At 35.9% G+C, this 17,853-nt stretch overlaps 2 protein-coding genes across 3 annotated transcripts; one reads left to right on the top strand and one right to left on the bottom strand.

Moving 5' to 3' along the window:
* The first annotated feature begins 4,436 nt into the window (after nt 1-4,436).
* Nucleotides 4,437-9,731, top strand: LOC146160915 (b(0,+)-type amino acid transporter 1-like). Its single transcript, XM_083385049.1, has 9 exons — nt 4,437-4,533; nt 5,016-5,267; nt 5,798-6,004; nt 7,240-7,376; nt 7,715-7,862; nt 8,369-8,556; nt 8,715-8,825; nt 9,108-9,203; nt 9,516-9,731. The coding sequence occupies exons 1-9, from the start codon at nt 4,437-4,439 to the stop codon at nt 9,729-9,731; spliced, it is 1,452 nt and encodes a 483-aa protein (XP_083241175.1).
* Nucleotides 9,732-10,061: 330 nt separating this feature from the next.
* Nucleotides 10,062-17,132, bottom strand: LOC146160914 (uncharacterized). Of its 2 annotated transcripts, XM_083383610.1 has the most exons (10): nt 17,062-17,132; nt 14,585-14,688; nt 13,872-14,017; nt 13,210-13,371; nt 13,009-13,139; nt 12,781-12,883; nt 12,540-12,671; nt 11,380-11,465; nt 11,151-11,237; nt 10,062-11,058 (listed from the first exon to the last, which is right to left on the bottom strand). In XM_083383610.1, exons 1-10 carry the CDS (start codon nt 17,070-17,072, stop codon nt 10,959-10,961), a joined length of 1,062 nt encoding a protein of 353 aa, XP_083239736.1. In that variant the 5' UTR covers nt 17,073-17,132; the 3' UTR covers nt 10,062-10,958. The 2 variants fall into 2 exon arrangements, with proteins under 2 accessions (XP_083239736.1, XP_083239737.1); XM_083383611.1 differs by lacking the exon at nt 17,062-17,132 and having other exon boundaries at nt 13,872-14,013; nt 14,585-14,658.
* Between the last annotated feature and the right edge of the window lie 721 nt (nt 17,133-17,853).

The following is a 17,853-nucleotide window of genomic DNA, read 5'->3' as shown; positions in this document are numbered from 1 at the left end:
TGTATTAAGGTCATTACCCCTTGCGACTGACTCTGGCTATATTAACTGTTATTCTCGGTGTAGTTCCAAGCTACGCAAAACGCAGGTTAAATATTTGGCATAACGTCTGGTAAAATTAAATAGGTAATCCGTCAAAGCCCAGAGACATATTTCTAGGTATTTGGGGTATCGCAAACTTAATTGGGAGAGAAGTTTGTCAGAGTAAAGTGCATTTATGACTGCTCGCATTTCGTATTGCGTCTTTTGTATAGCCCTTCAGACAATGGTGGTAACTTTGCTAATATTAAATTTTTGTCCGTATAAATTTGGTTACCAATTTTAACAGGGTTGATCACAATATTTAGTAAGCCTTTGTATATTCTCGCTTAGATTTAATTTTTTTCAAAAGTTGGTTTGTATTTGCTTTCGACAAAACATTTTCGTAAATATAGCCTACTATTATTAAGCGTATTTAGCTTCATGTTGTAAGTTTTGCGTTCGGACGCCGAGACGTGTGAGACCGTTAGGCAATTTGGTCGTTCATGAATATCAACACCTGCTGATAAGTAAGCGTTGTTTAATAAACATTTTTTTAACTAAAATGATCAGTATCGTATTGTTTTTATGAATTTAATTCTACCCTAAATGTTCAACAGTTTTTATTTTATTTTTGGAAACCTAAAACAATATTGTTTTCTTTAAATCAAAAACAGCTTATATATTGTTTTCTTTACTTTATAAAAAACGATTGGTATGGCAAACCACGACCATTGAACCCGAAGTTTTAGCAATAGAATAAATCGTGTTGTGCGAAAAAACAAACAATTTTTTAAGGTATGTGACAAAATGTGTTTAGGTGATTTAAACAATATCCTCGAGCGAACAGATTTCACCTATAACAAAATGAGAGTGACAAATGTAGGTTCGCATTTCGATTAAGTTTGCCCTACAATAAATGTTAAGCCTGCTCGAATACAAATTGATATTTTTTTTACTTATCGCTAAATTAATTCTTGAATTATTTATCTAAATGTCTCCTACTTTGGTCCAGAGCACTCGTTATAAATATTAGCATATAAATTGCCGCTAAAGTGTGCTACCGAGCAACTGGTACTTTAAAAAAGCTGAAGTTCACTGTTAAGTGCGTACTGCCTTGCTTTTTCCAAAAGCTTTGAAGTATATTTCTTATTAATACTATTACTAATAGGAATATAAATCAATGAACTGAAAGTTTAAAATAGAACTAAACATATTTTAGGTGAAATTAAAGCATTGAACTTAGCAGCAAACATTTTGGTAGAGATTGTTTTATAGCAAAATACCGACTGACCCTTATGTTTGAGAAGAGCACACATGCATCATAGGGTGCAATAGGAACACATTGCACATTCCAATGACAAAGCGTTGTTAAGCAACTGGTGATTTCAAAAAAAGTATGTTTGCTGAGGGACATGATTGCATTAACCCACATCCATCGGTGAGTTTGTTCTGTTGTCTGCAAAATAGGCAGTTCTGTGGTACAGAACACAGAGAGAGTTAGTATTGTGTTTGAGTTTGTTTTTTTCAGCAGGGTTAAGGTATCTTTACAGAAATTAACTTATGAAATTAGGTTTAATGGCGTCTCCCAAGATACGTAAATTAAATGTCAGATCATTCGTAACTTATATGTCAGATCACAGCAAGGTTGCGGAGTCGGACTCGGGACTCGAGTAAGACTAGGTAAAACTACCCGAGTCCGACATGTGCGCATGCGCATAAACAAATTTCGAAACTAGTTTCCATGAGCCCTACGAAGGATTGCGGATTATCCATCTCATTTTAGTTTCGTAAATCGGTGAAGTATAGGCTGTTGAGTCTGAGTCGGGCTCGGGTTGTTTTTAACCGACTTCGCAGCCCTGGTTGCCAGTGCAAAACCAAAAATAGAAAAATGTTTGGCACGCGAGTTGTTGATATTTTGAAGTTATTCATAATTTGGCACACTGTATACGAAAGGTTTCCGACCCCTGGCCTAACTAAAACCTCCAACCAATGTGCTGTAAATTACAGCCATAGGTGTAAAATCTGTAGTTAGTGTAGGCTTCATCACAGTTTTATGTTGTACTTATTTTGAAAACTTGGCGCTATACACCCTCCTGCTCTCAAACAACGATTTATATTTGCTTAAGGGCTGTTGTGGTAACCAAAATATTTGAGATGCATATGCTTTTCTATTGACACGTAACTTTACTTTGGATTGACTGCAATCCATAACAGTTTGGATTATTTGAACGCGTACTGGGTAGAAACCATGGGCATTTGTTGTTTTTAAGCATTCAAACTAAGCAAGCAAAGGCGTCCCGGTACACAGTCAATGCATTTTCGAGGGAATAGTTAAGTAAACTATATGCTCATTTACAGAGGCTTTTTCGAACTTTGTACATGTTAAAAGTCGACTATGCTAACAAACCAACCTCAACATGTCAGCTGAATATACGCAAATGCGTGTGTTCTATTGAGCAGGGGTCCGCAAATACGGGGTCGCGACCCAAATTTGGGTCGCGGGACCATTAAGTTTGGGTCGCGAACGCCTTAATATATTTTAAAAGCGGCCTATATTAGGTAAGTTTTTTAATTGTTTTCATGAAGAGCCGTCTTACTTTGAGCGCGACTAGAATTGTCAAGCGAAATATATACACCAAGACCCGTAAAATATCGTTAAACCTTTGTTCAATCCAGGCTATGGGAAAGAGCGCTCGCAATCCAACACTGTTATGGACATTACCACACCAAACTGATCTGCTGAGCCGGAATCTGGGTGTACTTCCTATTATGTGTTTTTTTTCCTTTTTTTAGCTCGTTTTCTGTAACCAAAGCGTCGTGAGCACGTTGTTCTCCTAAAATTAAAATATGCAAAATTTCAATACGATAAATGGTAGCCTAAAAGCGTTATGTAATGAGCATTAATGTCTCTACTAATATTAAAATTTTTGTCAACATAAACTGCTTAACCAGGTTACCGGGATGCAGTTTTTGACGAACTTAACGATATAAACAATCTATTATAAAACGCTTTACGCAAATCTTTATGTTTGCGGAAATATATTTTTCGTGTGGTCAAGGGTCGTCCATCTTTTTAAATGAAAAGTTTTGGTAACTGAAACCAGATGCAGGCAATCTGGTTGCGCTTGGCGCATTGAGTTAGGCTGGACAAATCAGGGTGTTTAACGACCTTGTGTTAACATGTCGCATTTTGGTTTACAAATACGTCAGGTCTCCTTATTATTAAAGAGTTTGCCAATTTAAACCAAACAAACAAAACATATCACCGAATAAGAGTTATTATATTAAAGTGCTTAAACGCCACACGTTTTTATAACAAAAATGTTAGTGGAAATTTAAAATGCCAAGAACTTGCTGAGTTTGGTTTGGCCCGCGACTTGGTAAAGGTTGCCGATTTCTGTCTTAAAATGTATATTGTCCCCTGAAAAATCCTTAGATCCGCGCCTTATAGTGTTGAGTTTATAGTGTTGAGTACCCTAAAACGATTGCGAGACGTCGGGCATTTTTGGTGACCAGTTTAGCCCTGCAGCACCAAAAAATCATTACCCACCTTGCCAGTAATTATTGCACTAAACTAAGTAGCGGACGGGGGTTGAAGGGGTTTGAGTTGGTGGGGCTCCTACCCCAAGAACACATATTGGTTGCTAAATCATATTTGTCATCCGAATGAGACATCACAAGTAGTAAAACTCGAGGCATCTTTTCAGTTGTGTTAGAGAACCCTTTCTCTTTTAAAATTAACAAAACACATAACATAGATTTGTCATAATAAATAGCAAAGCTATTTTGTTATAACCATCTCGAAGAACTTGGGTCGCGAGACCTCGGTACTAGTAATTAGGGGTCGCGCCAAAAAGTAATTGCGGACCCCTGCTATAGAGTATATAATGAATATGCGCATATAAGGCAGTATAGGGTTATGATATAAGCCAGATGCATATAAGCCAAAATAAGGTAGGGTATATTTTGGTTAAAAAGGCTGTTTTCTAAAATAAGTGTTTAGACAGGCGAATTGCATGAACCTTAACAGTGCATTAAATACAATACAACAAATTGGAAGCGTTATTTGCCTCGTAGAATACTCATTCCAACTCTACCTCTCTATTTGCAACCTTTTACCAGTACCGTACTTAAGTTAAAGTTTTTAATCACATCAAGATTTACGTCTTTTGTATAAACAAGACTCCTTGTGATTAACATTTCTTTGCTACACTTTCAGTTTCTTGAAATGTTTCATTTATATTAATGATTCAATAAACATGACTGAAGAGCCGCATGCGGATCGCGAGCCGCGTGTTGGACACCCCTGACCTAAACTATCATAAGTCTGAAAGTAGGCCTACCAAAGTAGCGTAAACGAATTTATATGATTTCATTCGTAGAATTGGTTATAGACGTTCATATTGGAAATAGCAAATATGACTGCTGGTGATACCATTTCAAACAAGAGTGATGACAAGGAAATAGCGCTGGAAAGAAAAATCGGACTCGCTAGAGGAACAAGTGTAGTTGTTGGTATGTAGCCATGGGCGCCCACACCTGGAATTAAAAAATGCGAATATTATTATTGTTTATAATATAGCTTTACTGGGCTACTAATGTAATAATATTGATGTATATGAATTTTTACTGATACAAAATCGTATGTAGGCTACATATTAATGTCATAGGTACCGGTAGTTAAGTTAAATTATGTGTATATATTCATATTGCCTCCCACCTTGGAAAATTTCCTGCGGGCGCCTCTCTATGTAGCCCATACTTATCTAATGATATGTTTTTTTTAATGTAAACAATTCTTGTTTCATATATAAGCATGTACCGTAATTAACCCTGGCGTTTAATGAACAAAACTTTTTGATTTATTTCAATTATTTGAAGAGTAAGGTTTCGTGATATCATTTTCATCTTGTCTCATAACTTTAGAAAGTAAAGATAGGTTTGCAAATCATGGGTTTTTTAGGGAAACTTACAAAGGAAAAACTATTTTTGTGCAGGTAGCATGATCGGTTCCGGGATTTTTATTTCCCCAACCGGCATACTGCGCTATAGTGGCGGCAGTATTGGTTTGAGCCTCATGATTTGGGTGATCTGCGGTTTGCTGGTAATTCTCGCAGCCCTTTGTCTCAGCGAACTTGGACTTGCCTTTCCCGAGTCTGGAGGTCTCAACACGTATTTGCTCGAGTCCTTCGGCTCCGGGCTCGCCTTTCTCCATTCGTGGAGCTTCTGCTTGGTGATACTTCCTGGCAGTAAGTAACGTTTTGATTTGTTGCACATAAATAATGTCTTATAGAATATAACACATATTAAGCAAGAAAATTTTGTTTGAAATGATTGTACAAATACAATTGTAATCAGTGCGTTTTTTTTTGTTTAATTAATATTAGGCTAATTTGTAGGGGCGAACGGTTATATGCTACACTGATTTTTTAACTTATTTTTTGTAAATTGAATGGAATAAAACATAGAAGCAGTAAAACACTTTTTTGGTAAAATTTAGTATATAGTTTAAAATGCATTTGGCTGAATAATAAATAATTTTAGGACAAGAAAAAAGTTTTCTTATATTTATGCCAATATAAAAAACTATTCCAAAATTAATTTCCGTATAAGCTATCATAAATATAGGATCACCTCCCAATGAGCGATTTTGTTGCATTAACCTTCTAATGGATGACCATTACTATATAGGGTTGATTACCGCATCGTTTACTGCATGATGATTTTATAAATTGTTCAACTGGTCACGAACGCTCTTCTTACTTTACGTTTTTCGCAGAGGGTGCGGCTCTAGGGTTGGCGGTTGGCGAATACGTAACAGCGCCATTCTACCCGGCGTGCGAAGCCCCAACCTTGATTATCCAGTGTATTGCGGTGCTGGTAATATTAAGTGTGGCACTGCTCAACGGCCTGAGTGTTCGAAATGCTGCCCGACTCTTGGTGGTCTTTACCGCCGCCAAAGTCATAGTCCTTATCATTATATCAAGTAAGTGAAAGACATTTACTTTTGAAATGGATTGTTTGAATCTAAGCATGGGTTCATTATATTTAAACAGACCTTTTTTTTGAGGATTTTTTGGGTTTTCCATACTGGATCGTAGTGTGTATATTCGATTGACATAATATCAATTTCTGTACTTTAATATGACAATTTAATGCATTTTTAAGTATTAGCAATCAACCAGTTTATATATATATATTTTTTTTTGTAAATAATGTACTTTTAGCTATACATTTAGGGATTTTATTAATTACTATTCACAGAGGGCAGTTACTTAGTGTATCAGAATGGTGACATGCATTGTTTGGGAACAATGCGCGGGTGTATAAGGGAATAATTAACTTCACGGCAAATGAACGTAACTTTGTTAATGAATGATCACACCGTATCAAGTCCTATACACACTTCGACTGATTAACTTCATGATTTGAGAGTTTGATTAATTAGTAATTGATCAGCAAAAATGTTTTCCCCTGACGCAATAGTAATCATTTGTTCTGGGAAAAGGTCAATAAGTACCTTTGACCGAATAAAACCTAAAATCATCTCCAGAATGTGCCCGAAGCGTCGGAATAATAACTTGACTCGTGGAATTAGACAAGTAAAGCCTAAATAACACCTAAAACTTTAGAGAGGAGGCTGGAGACAAAAGGGGGCTACCGATCTGACATCGGCCGTTTTGGTATCAACGTTCAGGCGACGTTGTTTTGGCACTGGTCCATTTACCCCTGTTTGAGGTTAGAGGTGAAAAATGGGACAAAAATTAGGTCATGGTTGAAATGATAAGGCGAGGGGAAGTAGTGATGAAGTTAGGGGTAGGCTTTGGGTTTGGGAAAAGTTTATTCCTACATGTTTAGATCATATTCCGATTTAGACGTTATTACGGCTATTAAGTATTAACTATAGGCCTATTCCTATTTTGGTTTTATTCGGATGTGTTTTATTCGGCATTGACGTTGTTCTAAATTCGGTATTTTGGCTTGAGTCCCCATAATTTACGGTTTCAATTATAATATGAGATACTTTCATAATGACGTTCCGTAATTCATTTTTTCTGATGGTGAATGGGAGGCACAAAGTTTTGAGAGTCGATGAAAAAGTGGACACGACCCACGAAACGTTAAGAACCACAGGCTCGGACTGAGAAAATAGTACGATATGTACGTTCGATAGTAATCGATTTTGTTAGGCATAAAATTAAAGGTTGTATTCTTCACCAGTTTCAGCTTTCGTCTATCTCGGTGAGAACAGTGCCGTGGCCGAGGCGAACTTCAACAACGCTTTCGACCTTGCTAATCCCGTGTACGGAACGGTGGATCAAGTTGGAGTTTCCGAAGTGACTCTTGCTCTCTACCAGGTTTTACCAAATAGATTGTGGCGTTGTCCACTACTGATAAAACCTCATGGCTAACGTTTAGATTGATGTTACAGACTATTTAATTGTACAAAAAAAACAAAAAAACAAGAAATCTAAGTTCTTGTTTTTTTGATCGATTAACCAACATTTTTAATTATTTGTCTGGCCCGTTGCTTGACCAAATGTGCACTATACATATAATCTATATTATACCTATGTAAAACTTATTTTTATTCTAAATTTGCTTCCGGTTAACATACTTTAATGCATAAACAAGCACTATCTTAAGGTTTTGATAAAAGTTTTCGTCAAACTGATGGTTGCCTGCCTACATATAGGGTTTGTGGCCATACGCCGGTTTCGTGAATCTCAACTTCGTCACGGAAGAGATCAGCAACCCGAAAAAGAATCTTCCGCGTTCTATAATTTTCGGAGTCAGCCTTGTCGTGCTAGTTTATGTGATCGTCAATTGCGCCTATTTTGCAGGTGAGTGTCTATTGCGGTTGAATACGACCTCTGTGTTCATTATTTGAATTAGTTCCCAGGAAACTAAAACAGACTGTATCGATATAGCGCTAACCATTGTACGGATTCAGTGGTGCTAAAATGTAACTTTCAAGACGAAAAAGTTGAACAGACGAAAAGGTTAAACAGGCAAAAAGTCGTTCATATTGCAAAATACAAAAAAGTCGTAAACGCTATATTTCTTTTGTCGTTTACTCTTATGCTAAAGATATTTCTTTGTGTTATGTTTACATCAAAATAACCGCGAAAATATGCCTCACCTGTTTTGGTTATTGTGTGTTTAAAAAATAAAAAGTTTATTTGATGGCAAACTAAGCACTTTTTAACGACAGACTAATTTAACCCCTTAGCAATGGTACATTGCTCGATTTTGCCACTTTGGATTGTTCTTGGTTGATAAGGGTATTTCAATCCATTAAGTTTGTCACGGCATTATAAAACTCAAAACGCAATCTTTGTTTGTGCAGTGCTGACACCTTCAGAAATCCTGCAGTCGCGATCTGTTGCTTCCTCGCTGGCCGACAAAACCATCACTTCCTGGTCGTGGATCGTGCCACTGGGTGTAGCCATTTCAGTCATTGGCACCATCAATGCGGGATTCTTCGCGCCCGGTCGTATGGCGCACGTTGCTGCCAGGCGAGGCTATCTGCCTCAGGTAAAACTACACTTGATTTGTTTTTTCACAAACAGTCTGTATTTGAGCCTGTTCATTCGAAAGGTAGCCTGGTCTGTGACTGAACAAACTAAAGAAAAGATATCTGAGAACATTTACAATAATTTGCGTAACACCAAAATAAAGGAAAAATGTTTTAGATTTTATCGATGATCCAAATTAATTACCTGTCACCGATCGTCGCAGTCTCACTACTTGCCATCTTGGACGTAGTATTTATATTTCCCTCCAACATCGACTCACTTATACAGGTAAGTGATTGTTGTTCTAGAAGTTTAGGCCTATATCATAAGCAACATTTTTACTTTATGTATCTGCCGATATAGCTAAACACAGAACTAAACGTAAAAACATGGAAGCAGAGACATGACATTCATGCAATTTTAGATGTTCCTATGTATTTCATTTTAGGAAAGTGATTGTTAAAAACATAATCTTAACTTTTTCAGAAGTTCATGTCCCACGAAAAATTCCCTATTTTTAAAAAACATGGGGCAATAATTCCAAATATAGTCTATTTTGTTTTTACGTAGGGCACGCAGTTTATGGAATGGCTTTTCATTGGTTTATCTTCTCTCGGTTTGATCGTTACGCGATTCACAAGAAAAGAAGTTGAAAGACCATATAAGGTAACTTCACACCACTTGTATTTTATAAGCCTGTGGATCTTTACCGAGTTTTATTATGGAGCTGTAGATTAGCTTGGTTTATCCCCTATTTTTTGTTGCAAAGCAGTTGAAAACCGTTTCAAAACTGATAATGCCAGAGAGTGGCAAAATAATTAGAAAACAAAAATAGTCGACGAAGTGTTTTTTTAGCTCACACTCCGGGACTGCAAATAAGGCTTTAGCAAAAAGCTATGGTATTTGGAAAATATGTGCTTCAAGGGTACGGTATCAACGTAGTGCTAGAATATGATAGTTTTATTGTTTTTCTTACAGGTCCCAATAATAATCCCCGTGATAGTGGTTTTGGCGTCAGCCTATTTAGTTATAGCACCACTGGTCATCAACCCCGATCCTTTCGTGCTCTACGCGTCTTGCTTCACGGTCGGTGGCTTAATCTTCTATTTCCCTCTTGTGTACTTTAAGTTGCAAGTTCCTGGCGTCGACCGCGTCACTGCCTTCATGCAACAATTTCTTAATGTCGTACCTTAACGTGTAGTTTTCGATGATGCAGACTGTATATAAAGACGTAAAAGCCTCCTCTTTTTTCCGGGTAAAGTTTTGTGCAGGTTGCCTGAGGTAGTCACTGTTCGAGCACTTATAGTTTGCTTTGCCTACGAAATTAAACTGTAAAAGCAAACTTTTGATTCGACCTAATAAAGATATTTTAGTAGTAAATGTCAAGACGTTTAGTCGAAAAAAGGGTTGAATACACCTTAGCAAGTACAAAATAAATTTATAGACAATCACGACAACACACCATCTAGTTCTTCTTTGGTAAATCGTTCACTGTTTAAATAAAGAATGCAAGTGTAACAGAAGAGTTTATTGCAGAATTGTGCTCATCGTTTTATGGGTAGGTCGCACAATATCAGACAAATTTCCGCACAATATTAGAGAAATTTGCATATCGGAAATGTCGAACGTTGAAGAAATACCTGGCAATACTATCAAGCTTTAACGCAATAGAATTCAACAAATATACATCCAAAACAGGACATTGTTCCCATTTCTTAATTGGTACATTGGTCCGACGCACAATGTAGATAAACAATTTAGGTGGTTTGGTAGAATCTAGGACGCTAGTTACAGGCAAAATAGCAACAAATACGTAATTAGAGATGGTATATGATTAAGAACATACAAAGAAATAATACTCAAAAACCATACATGCAACCGCAGGCATGAATTTTAGGGTTGACCTATGTTTTGGTTTTGTTGAGACGAAGCTTTACTGATGATTATAGGTAAGAGTGATTGTAGTTTGGACGGTGCTCTTGTGTACCAGTCTTTACGTTCATATTATAACAAATTTAATATTGTTTTGTGAAAATTCATTTTCGTTAATAAAAACTTCTTTTCATCCACGTAATTTTTAGAGGCGGTGAAATATAACCCAAATTTATGTCGGTTATGTTTAACGCAATCGAGGCTTATAAATGTATTTGACATACAGTAAAAAATATATGATCTAACCTCCAAACTATTTCGCCCGAATATTTATAAAACGCGGCAAAGTATTTTCAGCATATAAGTGTAAAAAATGCATATCTACATGTAACTAACAACGAAAATTAGAACGATAGGCTCCTTAAGAACGAAAATCAGTGAATTTTGCATAAAAATGGTGAAATCTCATTTGACAAAAATATATCCTATTGCACCACAAATAATTGCACAGAGAAATCTTAGAAAATGTTTCTTTTTGTTTAATAGTCATTATCCCAAAACGAAGTCATCGGAAATTCCTTTTAGTTTCTGTCGGTAATGTGTAACCTCCACGCCTTCCCAGTTTGCGTGGTTAAGAGGTGTAAAAAATCTAAAAAAAAGGCACGTAATATTTGGTTAATAATAATAAGTGGTCCTTCTGGTATATTAACCAACATAAAAACATGTTAATTAACTGCTTACTTTTCCATAACTTGATTGCTGACAGATTTTTCGTGATCCGTAATACCGTTGTGCAAAACATCAAGGTTTTTTTTCAGATTAGCCAAACTAGGAAAATTAAAAACAATGCACTGTTGATTAAATTTGAGGTATAGAATACTGAACGTTACAAAAAAATACATAGCACATTTAGACGATGTAATAAAATTATGTTGAGTTTTGTACATCAAGGCTTCAGCATTACATCTACCTTGCCGTGCTAATTAGGGTTGTAGGTATTCCTGGCTGAGAAAGTGCGAAATAAGTTGCTAATCTTGATATATCAACATGTTGGCCCTAAAATTAAAGCAAATCAGTTATGTTTGTAAATACGTGCAAATCAAAAAAAGGAATGCATTTCAAAATGTTAAACTATAGGACCTTTACTTTGCATTGTCAATCGTTATCAACACGTAAAATTGAGCAAAGAACCAGCAATACAAGCCTAAAGTACTTAAAATAATTCTGAAAAATGTCATTTCATAGATTTACTTCTACAAATTAATGATGAATCCCAGAAAAAATCAGATAATTCGTGCCTAAAAGGTTACGGTTACCATGGATCAAACTTCACTGCGGTATAGCCATTTTTGTCTTTAACTAGACTAGTCTTTCGCTTTCACACTTGAGAGCTTTCACGCGCTTTTGAAAACGCGTCAGCTAACACGTTTTTGGTTTGGCTTTGTTCGCCGGCATAGCCTACGCTCTATAGCAAGAGAGAGATGTCACGCGCTAATTTGTTTCAAGCGAGACGCGATGCTCTCAAATAGAAAGAAAGTCGTTTACTCGCAATATTTAAAAATGCTCATAGCAATTCTCACTTTTGAACGGCGGAAGTGAATAAGCTAAGGTTTGTGGCTCAGTTCTTCCCATTAGCCAAAAAAGTGGCCGGGAATTTCTGAAGAAGTCAGTAGCGTCTGAGCCAAGTTCTCTGACAACCTGTATCCACTAGGAAGCAGATGTCGCCACGGAGGTAGGGATTGGAAGTATATCTTCGCTTTGTTCCTGTTTACCAAACGTGTAGCTGTAGTGCCATGTAGTGCAACGTTTAGGGAATAAGTTAAACTGTTATGCCATTTGTAAATAGATCTTCGCTTTATTTAGTCCTCTGAAAAATATGTTATGCTAACCGTAACAACCCTTTTTGGTTCCACGGGGATTAACACATTCATTTTTCATGAAATTGGTCTATCCACGAGGGTAGCAAATTTACAGAGACATATTACAACGTAATATTCAATAGTGATAAACAGTCTACAAAACTGGTATATACTTAGTTTATCCTGGGCAATGCCGGGTATTTCGTCTTATTAATGATACAGGAAGGTCCAATAGACATTTATAAAGAGCCTAGAACATTTAAGGTACTACCTGACAATATTCTGCAGCTTTCTTACAGACACTTCTGATACTTTCTGGTGCAGGATGCCATGACGCTGGACCACGATTTGTAAGCAAGCCCATTGACAATAGAGATGCATTTATTACACCTACGCCCTTGGACTGTAAAATTTAAAGTTTGGTCAATAGGCAAATTAATAGGAAGAAAAAATATTTTTAATTCCATTTTGTAAAAAATCTTACATACAGAAATACACATTATAATACCCACCTGAAAAAAGGGAATGTGGTTTTGTAGTGCATTGTCATTCATTGAACCCCTGCAGTAAGTCAGAATGGTGTCAATATGTACAGTGGATTTTTCAATTACCTTTCTGCAAAGAATATACATATAATAAAAATTTAAATAATTTGAATAGTTATCATATTTACCCTTTAGCACATTTTAAGGAAATATGTAAAACATACATTGTGATGATAAAATGAATTATATATTTACCTAAAGTTCTCCAGGGGATATCCAGTGATGCCAATATATCTCACCTTACCAGATTCCTTTACTTTTTGTAGAGCAGGTAGTGTTTCATGCAGTATGACATCAAGACTGGGTGCAAACTCCATATCATGTATCTTAACAACTTCATGTTATCATTTTTTACAATGCAATAAAAATAATTAATGAATAACAAAAAAGTAAAACCTGAATGATGTCAATGTAATCCAGCCCAAGTCGCTTTAAACTTTCGTCCACTGATTGTATGACTTTTTCAGCACTAAAGTCAAACATTTTGTTGAATTCAGGTTCATAGCGCCCAACTTTTGTATTGATATAAAATGCCTTCCGTGGAAGTTTAGGCAAAATCTTTAAAATATAAGAAAAAGTTTCCTCACTCATGTGTTGATTACTCAAAAAGCAAATTTAAGGTAGATGTAGTTTACCCACCCACAATTAGAGATCCAGTTTTAAAGTTTCATGCAGAATATCAATGTATTTAACAAGCTGTTAGCCAAAATTGACATGTAAGGCACTGTGTGTTTCTTTATGTATTTTTATCTTTTTTGTTTTGTTTCTATGTTAATTTCTTTATATGTATTATGAGAATGAGCTTTCAAAGCCAAGTAGGTTAAATAAATAGACATCATAAGTTAATGTGATAGAAGTGTGTCTAAAAAAGTCTTTATTAAAAAGATGTCTGTTTACTCGCATAGTGTACCTATGCTTTATATGTTTTATAATAACTTTGTTTTAAATTAATTTGCTTAGTTAAAACTACAATATCACACTGACTAACTACCACCTTGAGCAACGTTTGCGTTTGTTTTTTAACCATGGGAAAAAAAGTGATACTTAAGTGTACTTACTTCACCCAAAACTTTTTCACTTTTACCATGTCCATACCAAGGTGCTGTGTCAACCATATTGATTCCTTGTTTGATTGCCATTTCTGTAACTTGAATGGATTCTGCATCATCAGTTGATCGGAATACACTACCAAGGGCAGAGCTACCTAAATAAAATCTTTAGAAATAAAATAATGTATAAAACCCACTAAACTTATATATCAATTAAGTAAAATGATATAATTTTGGAGGAACTTGGCAAAAATTTAATGTTTTACATAACGCATTTAACCAATAAGTACATGCACTCTGGCAGAACGGTAGCATCTTGTTGCACAATGCCACCCAAAGAATCAGCCAGAAGAATGAAAAAATTAGCGCAAAAAACGATTTTTATTTTATGTGAATAAAACATTTTTCATGTTTTTAAGATTGACTCAACACCTTAAGAAAACAAATTAAAAAAAGGCATGTGGTTGTTTTCACATCAATGTTATATATTTGTTAATGTCACAAAAAATGTTGCACCTTTGGCCTTTTAAATATTTTAACTCTTAGATAACTATTGCTTGATTATTCACTTATATATATATATATATCGCTTAAAAATTAAAATGTTCATACAGTTTGGGCAAACACAGCATGCAACTTTAGGGGAAATAACAGAAAATTTTGCCCGAAAAAGCTTGTCACCAGAATAAATGTTCTGCCAGCCTGATTATAACCAGTCTCACCAAAAGTCAGTTTAGGTATAATCATATCAGTGTCTCCAAGTTGAGAGTATATTAATTGAGAAATCACATCCTTATCATGAAAATCTGGGAGGTATGTTGGTGGTCTGTAATATATATTTAGGGTTGTTAGGTAAGGAAATTGTTTTAATTTAGTATTACAGTAATATCTGTTGTTTTTCGGTAAATCATTTTGTCATGATCAGACATAAAAAACAATTTAACAAATCATTAGAAAGAACCAATGAAAGCCACAAGGAACAATTAAATCAGTAAATAAAGAGACTTATACAAGTTACAGCATATGAAGTTTTGCTATATTCCACTGAAGGTCATTTCTGGTAGTCACAACCTTAGTTGGATTGGTAACTTTAACATAGTTATTTTTTTTACCCATTTGTATTCCCATATTTTACTCATTCGTATTCCCAGCTCGGGTGTGCATTAAACCAGGGCTGCGGAGTCGGTTAAAAAAAAACGAGTCTGACTCCCGAGTCTGAATCCGGCCAAAAAAATAAACTCGGCCAAATGTAAGATTTTGTCGAGCCCGAGTCCAGCTCTGACACTACAGTAGGCATACCATAATGTCCTCTTTTAGGGGGATTTGTCCTCTTTCACGAAATATCCGATTTTTTCGCATTTTGAGTTAGTTGTTCATATTTTTTTTTGCGCTAGCTCTAAGTTAATATTTAATTTTTGCAATGATTCCAATGGTTTCGCTGTGTTGTACACCAATCCTACAGAGCTGTACAAACTCTGTTTTTGCCAACTTTAACATTGAAACGGCAAAAAATTTCCGTGCTCTGCGCGAATCTTTTCTACTTAGATGTTACCTTTTTTAGCACAAAGTCTCTTTGAGTGCCATTGCATGTTTTCATATCATTGAAGGTATAACGGCCCTATTTACAATTTTGCTAACTTTTAATTATAGATAAACGATAAAATTCATCCACCGTTCGAACTATTTTTATCCATGTTTTATTTAATTGGATAACAGGCTAGTAACAGGGGACTCTAAACTTTTTCGCGCAAATCGATAATGTTTTTGCAATATTTCTGCTGTTGTTGTGTGTTATCACATCTTTTGAAACACGATAACGCAAAGTTTAATTTTTGTGCTTACATTTTTATTTGCGCTGACATTGCAGCTTTACAACTGTGGAGTGAATGCCCTCACGATACGTTTGTCAAAATCATCTTGTGCACGAGTAATTTATTGTGTGTCCAATGCTAAAATCCTCCTGAATTTTAAGTTTAGCGCCAATTAAACCCAATTTTTTTCGTGCTTTGTGCGACCGACGACAAACTTCACTATTTTCAAGTTGTCTCGATGATATTTAATTAAAAATGACGAAATGCTTTTCGTAGAGAGGGGGGGCACAAGGCATGGGAAAATTACCAAGGGGGACACGGCTAAAAAATATTAAGAACCACTTGTCTATGGCATCAGGTGGTTCTTAGCAGACGCTTTCTTTAAATTTAGACAAAAACAAAGCAAAATATAAGCTATACATTATAATGCTGAAAAGGAAAACTCTGTTTACTGATGAGCTATGCCAAGTATCCGTGTTTCAGAAAGGGACGTGTTAATTTCGTGGCTGAATGCAATACTTGGATATGGCATGTTTTTTCTCAAACGAAACAATTCTACTTCGTTTTACTTGCATGCAAGAAAATGTCCTCATTTAAGGTGCTGAAAATATGGTAGCCCTACTCTACCGCCTGTATTTTACCCATTTACGCAACTAAACTAAGGTGGATTTTTTGCAATCCACTCATATTGATGTCATAATTGATCCACCCGCATTACATGGTTAAGAAATGTTTCACCAATTGTTATTACTCTTTTACAACTTACATTTCGCCGCCTTAAGAGTTTCAAAATTTGATACTGCACATGCGCATGTCGGACTCGGGACTCCGGTAGTTTTACGTGGTCTTACCTGAGTCCAGAGTCCCGAGTCTGACTCTGCAGCCCTGCATTAAACCCTCGTTGTACACCTGTACATCAATAAATATTAGGTTCTACACACGACACCCGAGATCTTGAAAAGAGGCAACAAAATGCAGGGTGGCACAAGTGTACAAATAACAAAGTTCTTTATACTGTATATCCTGGTTGGAAAGTAAGGCCTGCGTGTTTCCAACTAAGCTACGGTCATAGCCGCGCATTTCATGTAAAATAAAAAAAAAACGCTTCAAACTTTTGTTGTGCTAAGGATTTTTAGTATTGTAGCCTACTCCATTTTCAACCGTGCAAATTTTACAAATAACGTTATTACAGTGGCGCAAATTTGGGCAGAAATGTTATTACAGCCGCGCAATTTTAAGCTGTAAAATCGTCTCCCCCGCACAAAATCCAAAGTTTCCAATCTGGCTGTATAGGAATGGCTTACATGCAGCAATAGGTCTCTCCAAGACATTAAAAATATAAAACACATAAACAAGAAAGATCAAAATAAATTTTAAACAAAACTTACAACACAGCCATGGTTTCCAAACAGAAATGCAGTGCCGTAAGCTTAACCTGTTTTCAAATTATGTATTACCTAAATACAAACATTTATAAGTATTCAAATTTATTGCATTTAATAAAGGGCAAAAAAATGGGCGCTCTTTCACTATTGTACGTGAAAAGTTATGCAAAAAACAAAACAAAAAATACCGCATACCACAACGCATATTGTTTGGGTTAGGGTTAGCGTTTGGTTGAAGGTGTGTCAAGTAATATTATGTTTATTATTAATAATAACTTGACGCACCCTCAACCAAACGCTAACCCGCACCTTAACTCAAACAATATGCGTTGTGGTATGCGGCATTTAAAGAAAGTTTTTTTTTTATTAATTTTTACGTACATAAGTGAAAGAGCGCCAAAAAATGTTGAACGTTAGTTGGCGATGCATCTAAAATACATAAAACCGCTTAGTGGTAAGAGATGGCGTCAGGGACTACCCTAAATAGCGATGAATTGAAACCATAATTAATCATTAGTGTTGATGCGAACTATTGAATGCTGTTACTGTATATTGTAGATAGGGATGCTCAAAGTAGAATATGGAATCCTTGGATTCGAATCTAGATGGGATTCGAATCCAATTCTGCCGTTTATTTCGGGTAATTGGAACCGATATAATTTAATGTTTTACCGCCGATCGTAGCGCCTAATTGTACAAACGCATGTGGTAAGTTGGCCTGTCGCTGCGGCGACCAATTTATAGTGCTTGCTTGAAATGTAACATGGTAGTGCAGTGTCAGCGTTTTTTCGGGTG

This window comes from Ascidiella aspersa, chromosome 3, assembly GCF_963924565.1.
Source record: "Ascidiella aspersa chromosome 3, kaAscAspe10.2, whole genome shotgun sequence".
Classification (NCBI taxonomy): Eukaryota; Metazoa; Chordata; class Ascidiacea; order Phlebobranchia; family Ascidiidae; genus Ascidiella; species Ascidiella aspersa.
The sequence above is the reverse complement of the archived record's forward strand: the minus strand, read 5'-3'. Positions and strand labels throughout refer to the sequence as shown.

Excerpts from the sequence above, each read along its gene's own strand:
- LOC146160915 (XM_083385049.1), top strand. The coding sequence starts at position 4,437 with ATGACTGCTGGTGATACCATTTCAAACAAGAGTGATGACAAGGAAATA. Across the intron at positions 6,005-7,239 it reads AGTCCTTATCATTATATCAA|TTTCAGCTTTCGTCTATCTC; the intron begins GTAAGTGAAAGA and ends ATTCTTCACCAG. Across the intron at positions 8,826-9,107 it reads ACATCGACTCACTTATACAG|GGCACGCAGTTTATGGAATG; the intron begins GTAAGTGATTGT and ends GTTTTTACGTAG.
- LOC146160914 (XM_083383610.1), bottom strand. Across the intron at positions 13,372-13,871 it reads GTGAAAAAGTTTTGGGTGAA|ATTTTGCCTAAACTTCCACG; the intron begins GTAAGTACACTT and ends TATATTTTAAAG. Across the intron at positions 12,884-13,008 it reads TATCCCCTGGAGAACTTTAG|AAAGGTAATTGAAAAATCCA; the intron begins GTAAATATATAA and ends TATTCTTTGCAG.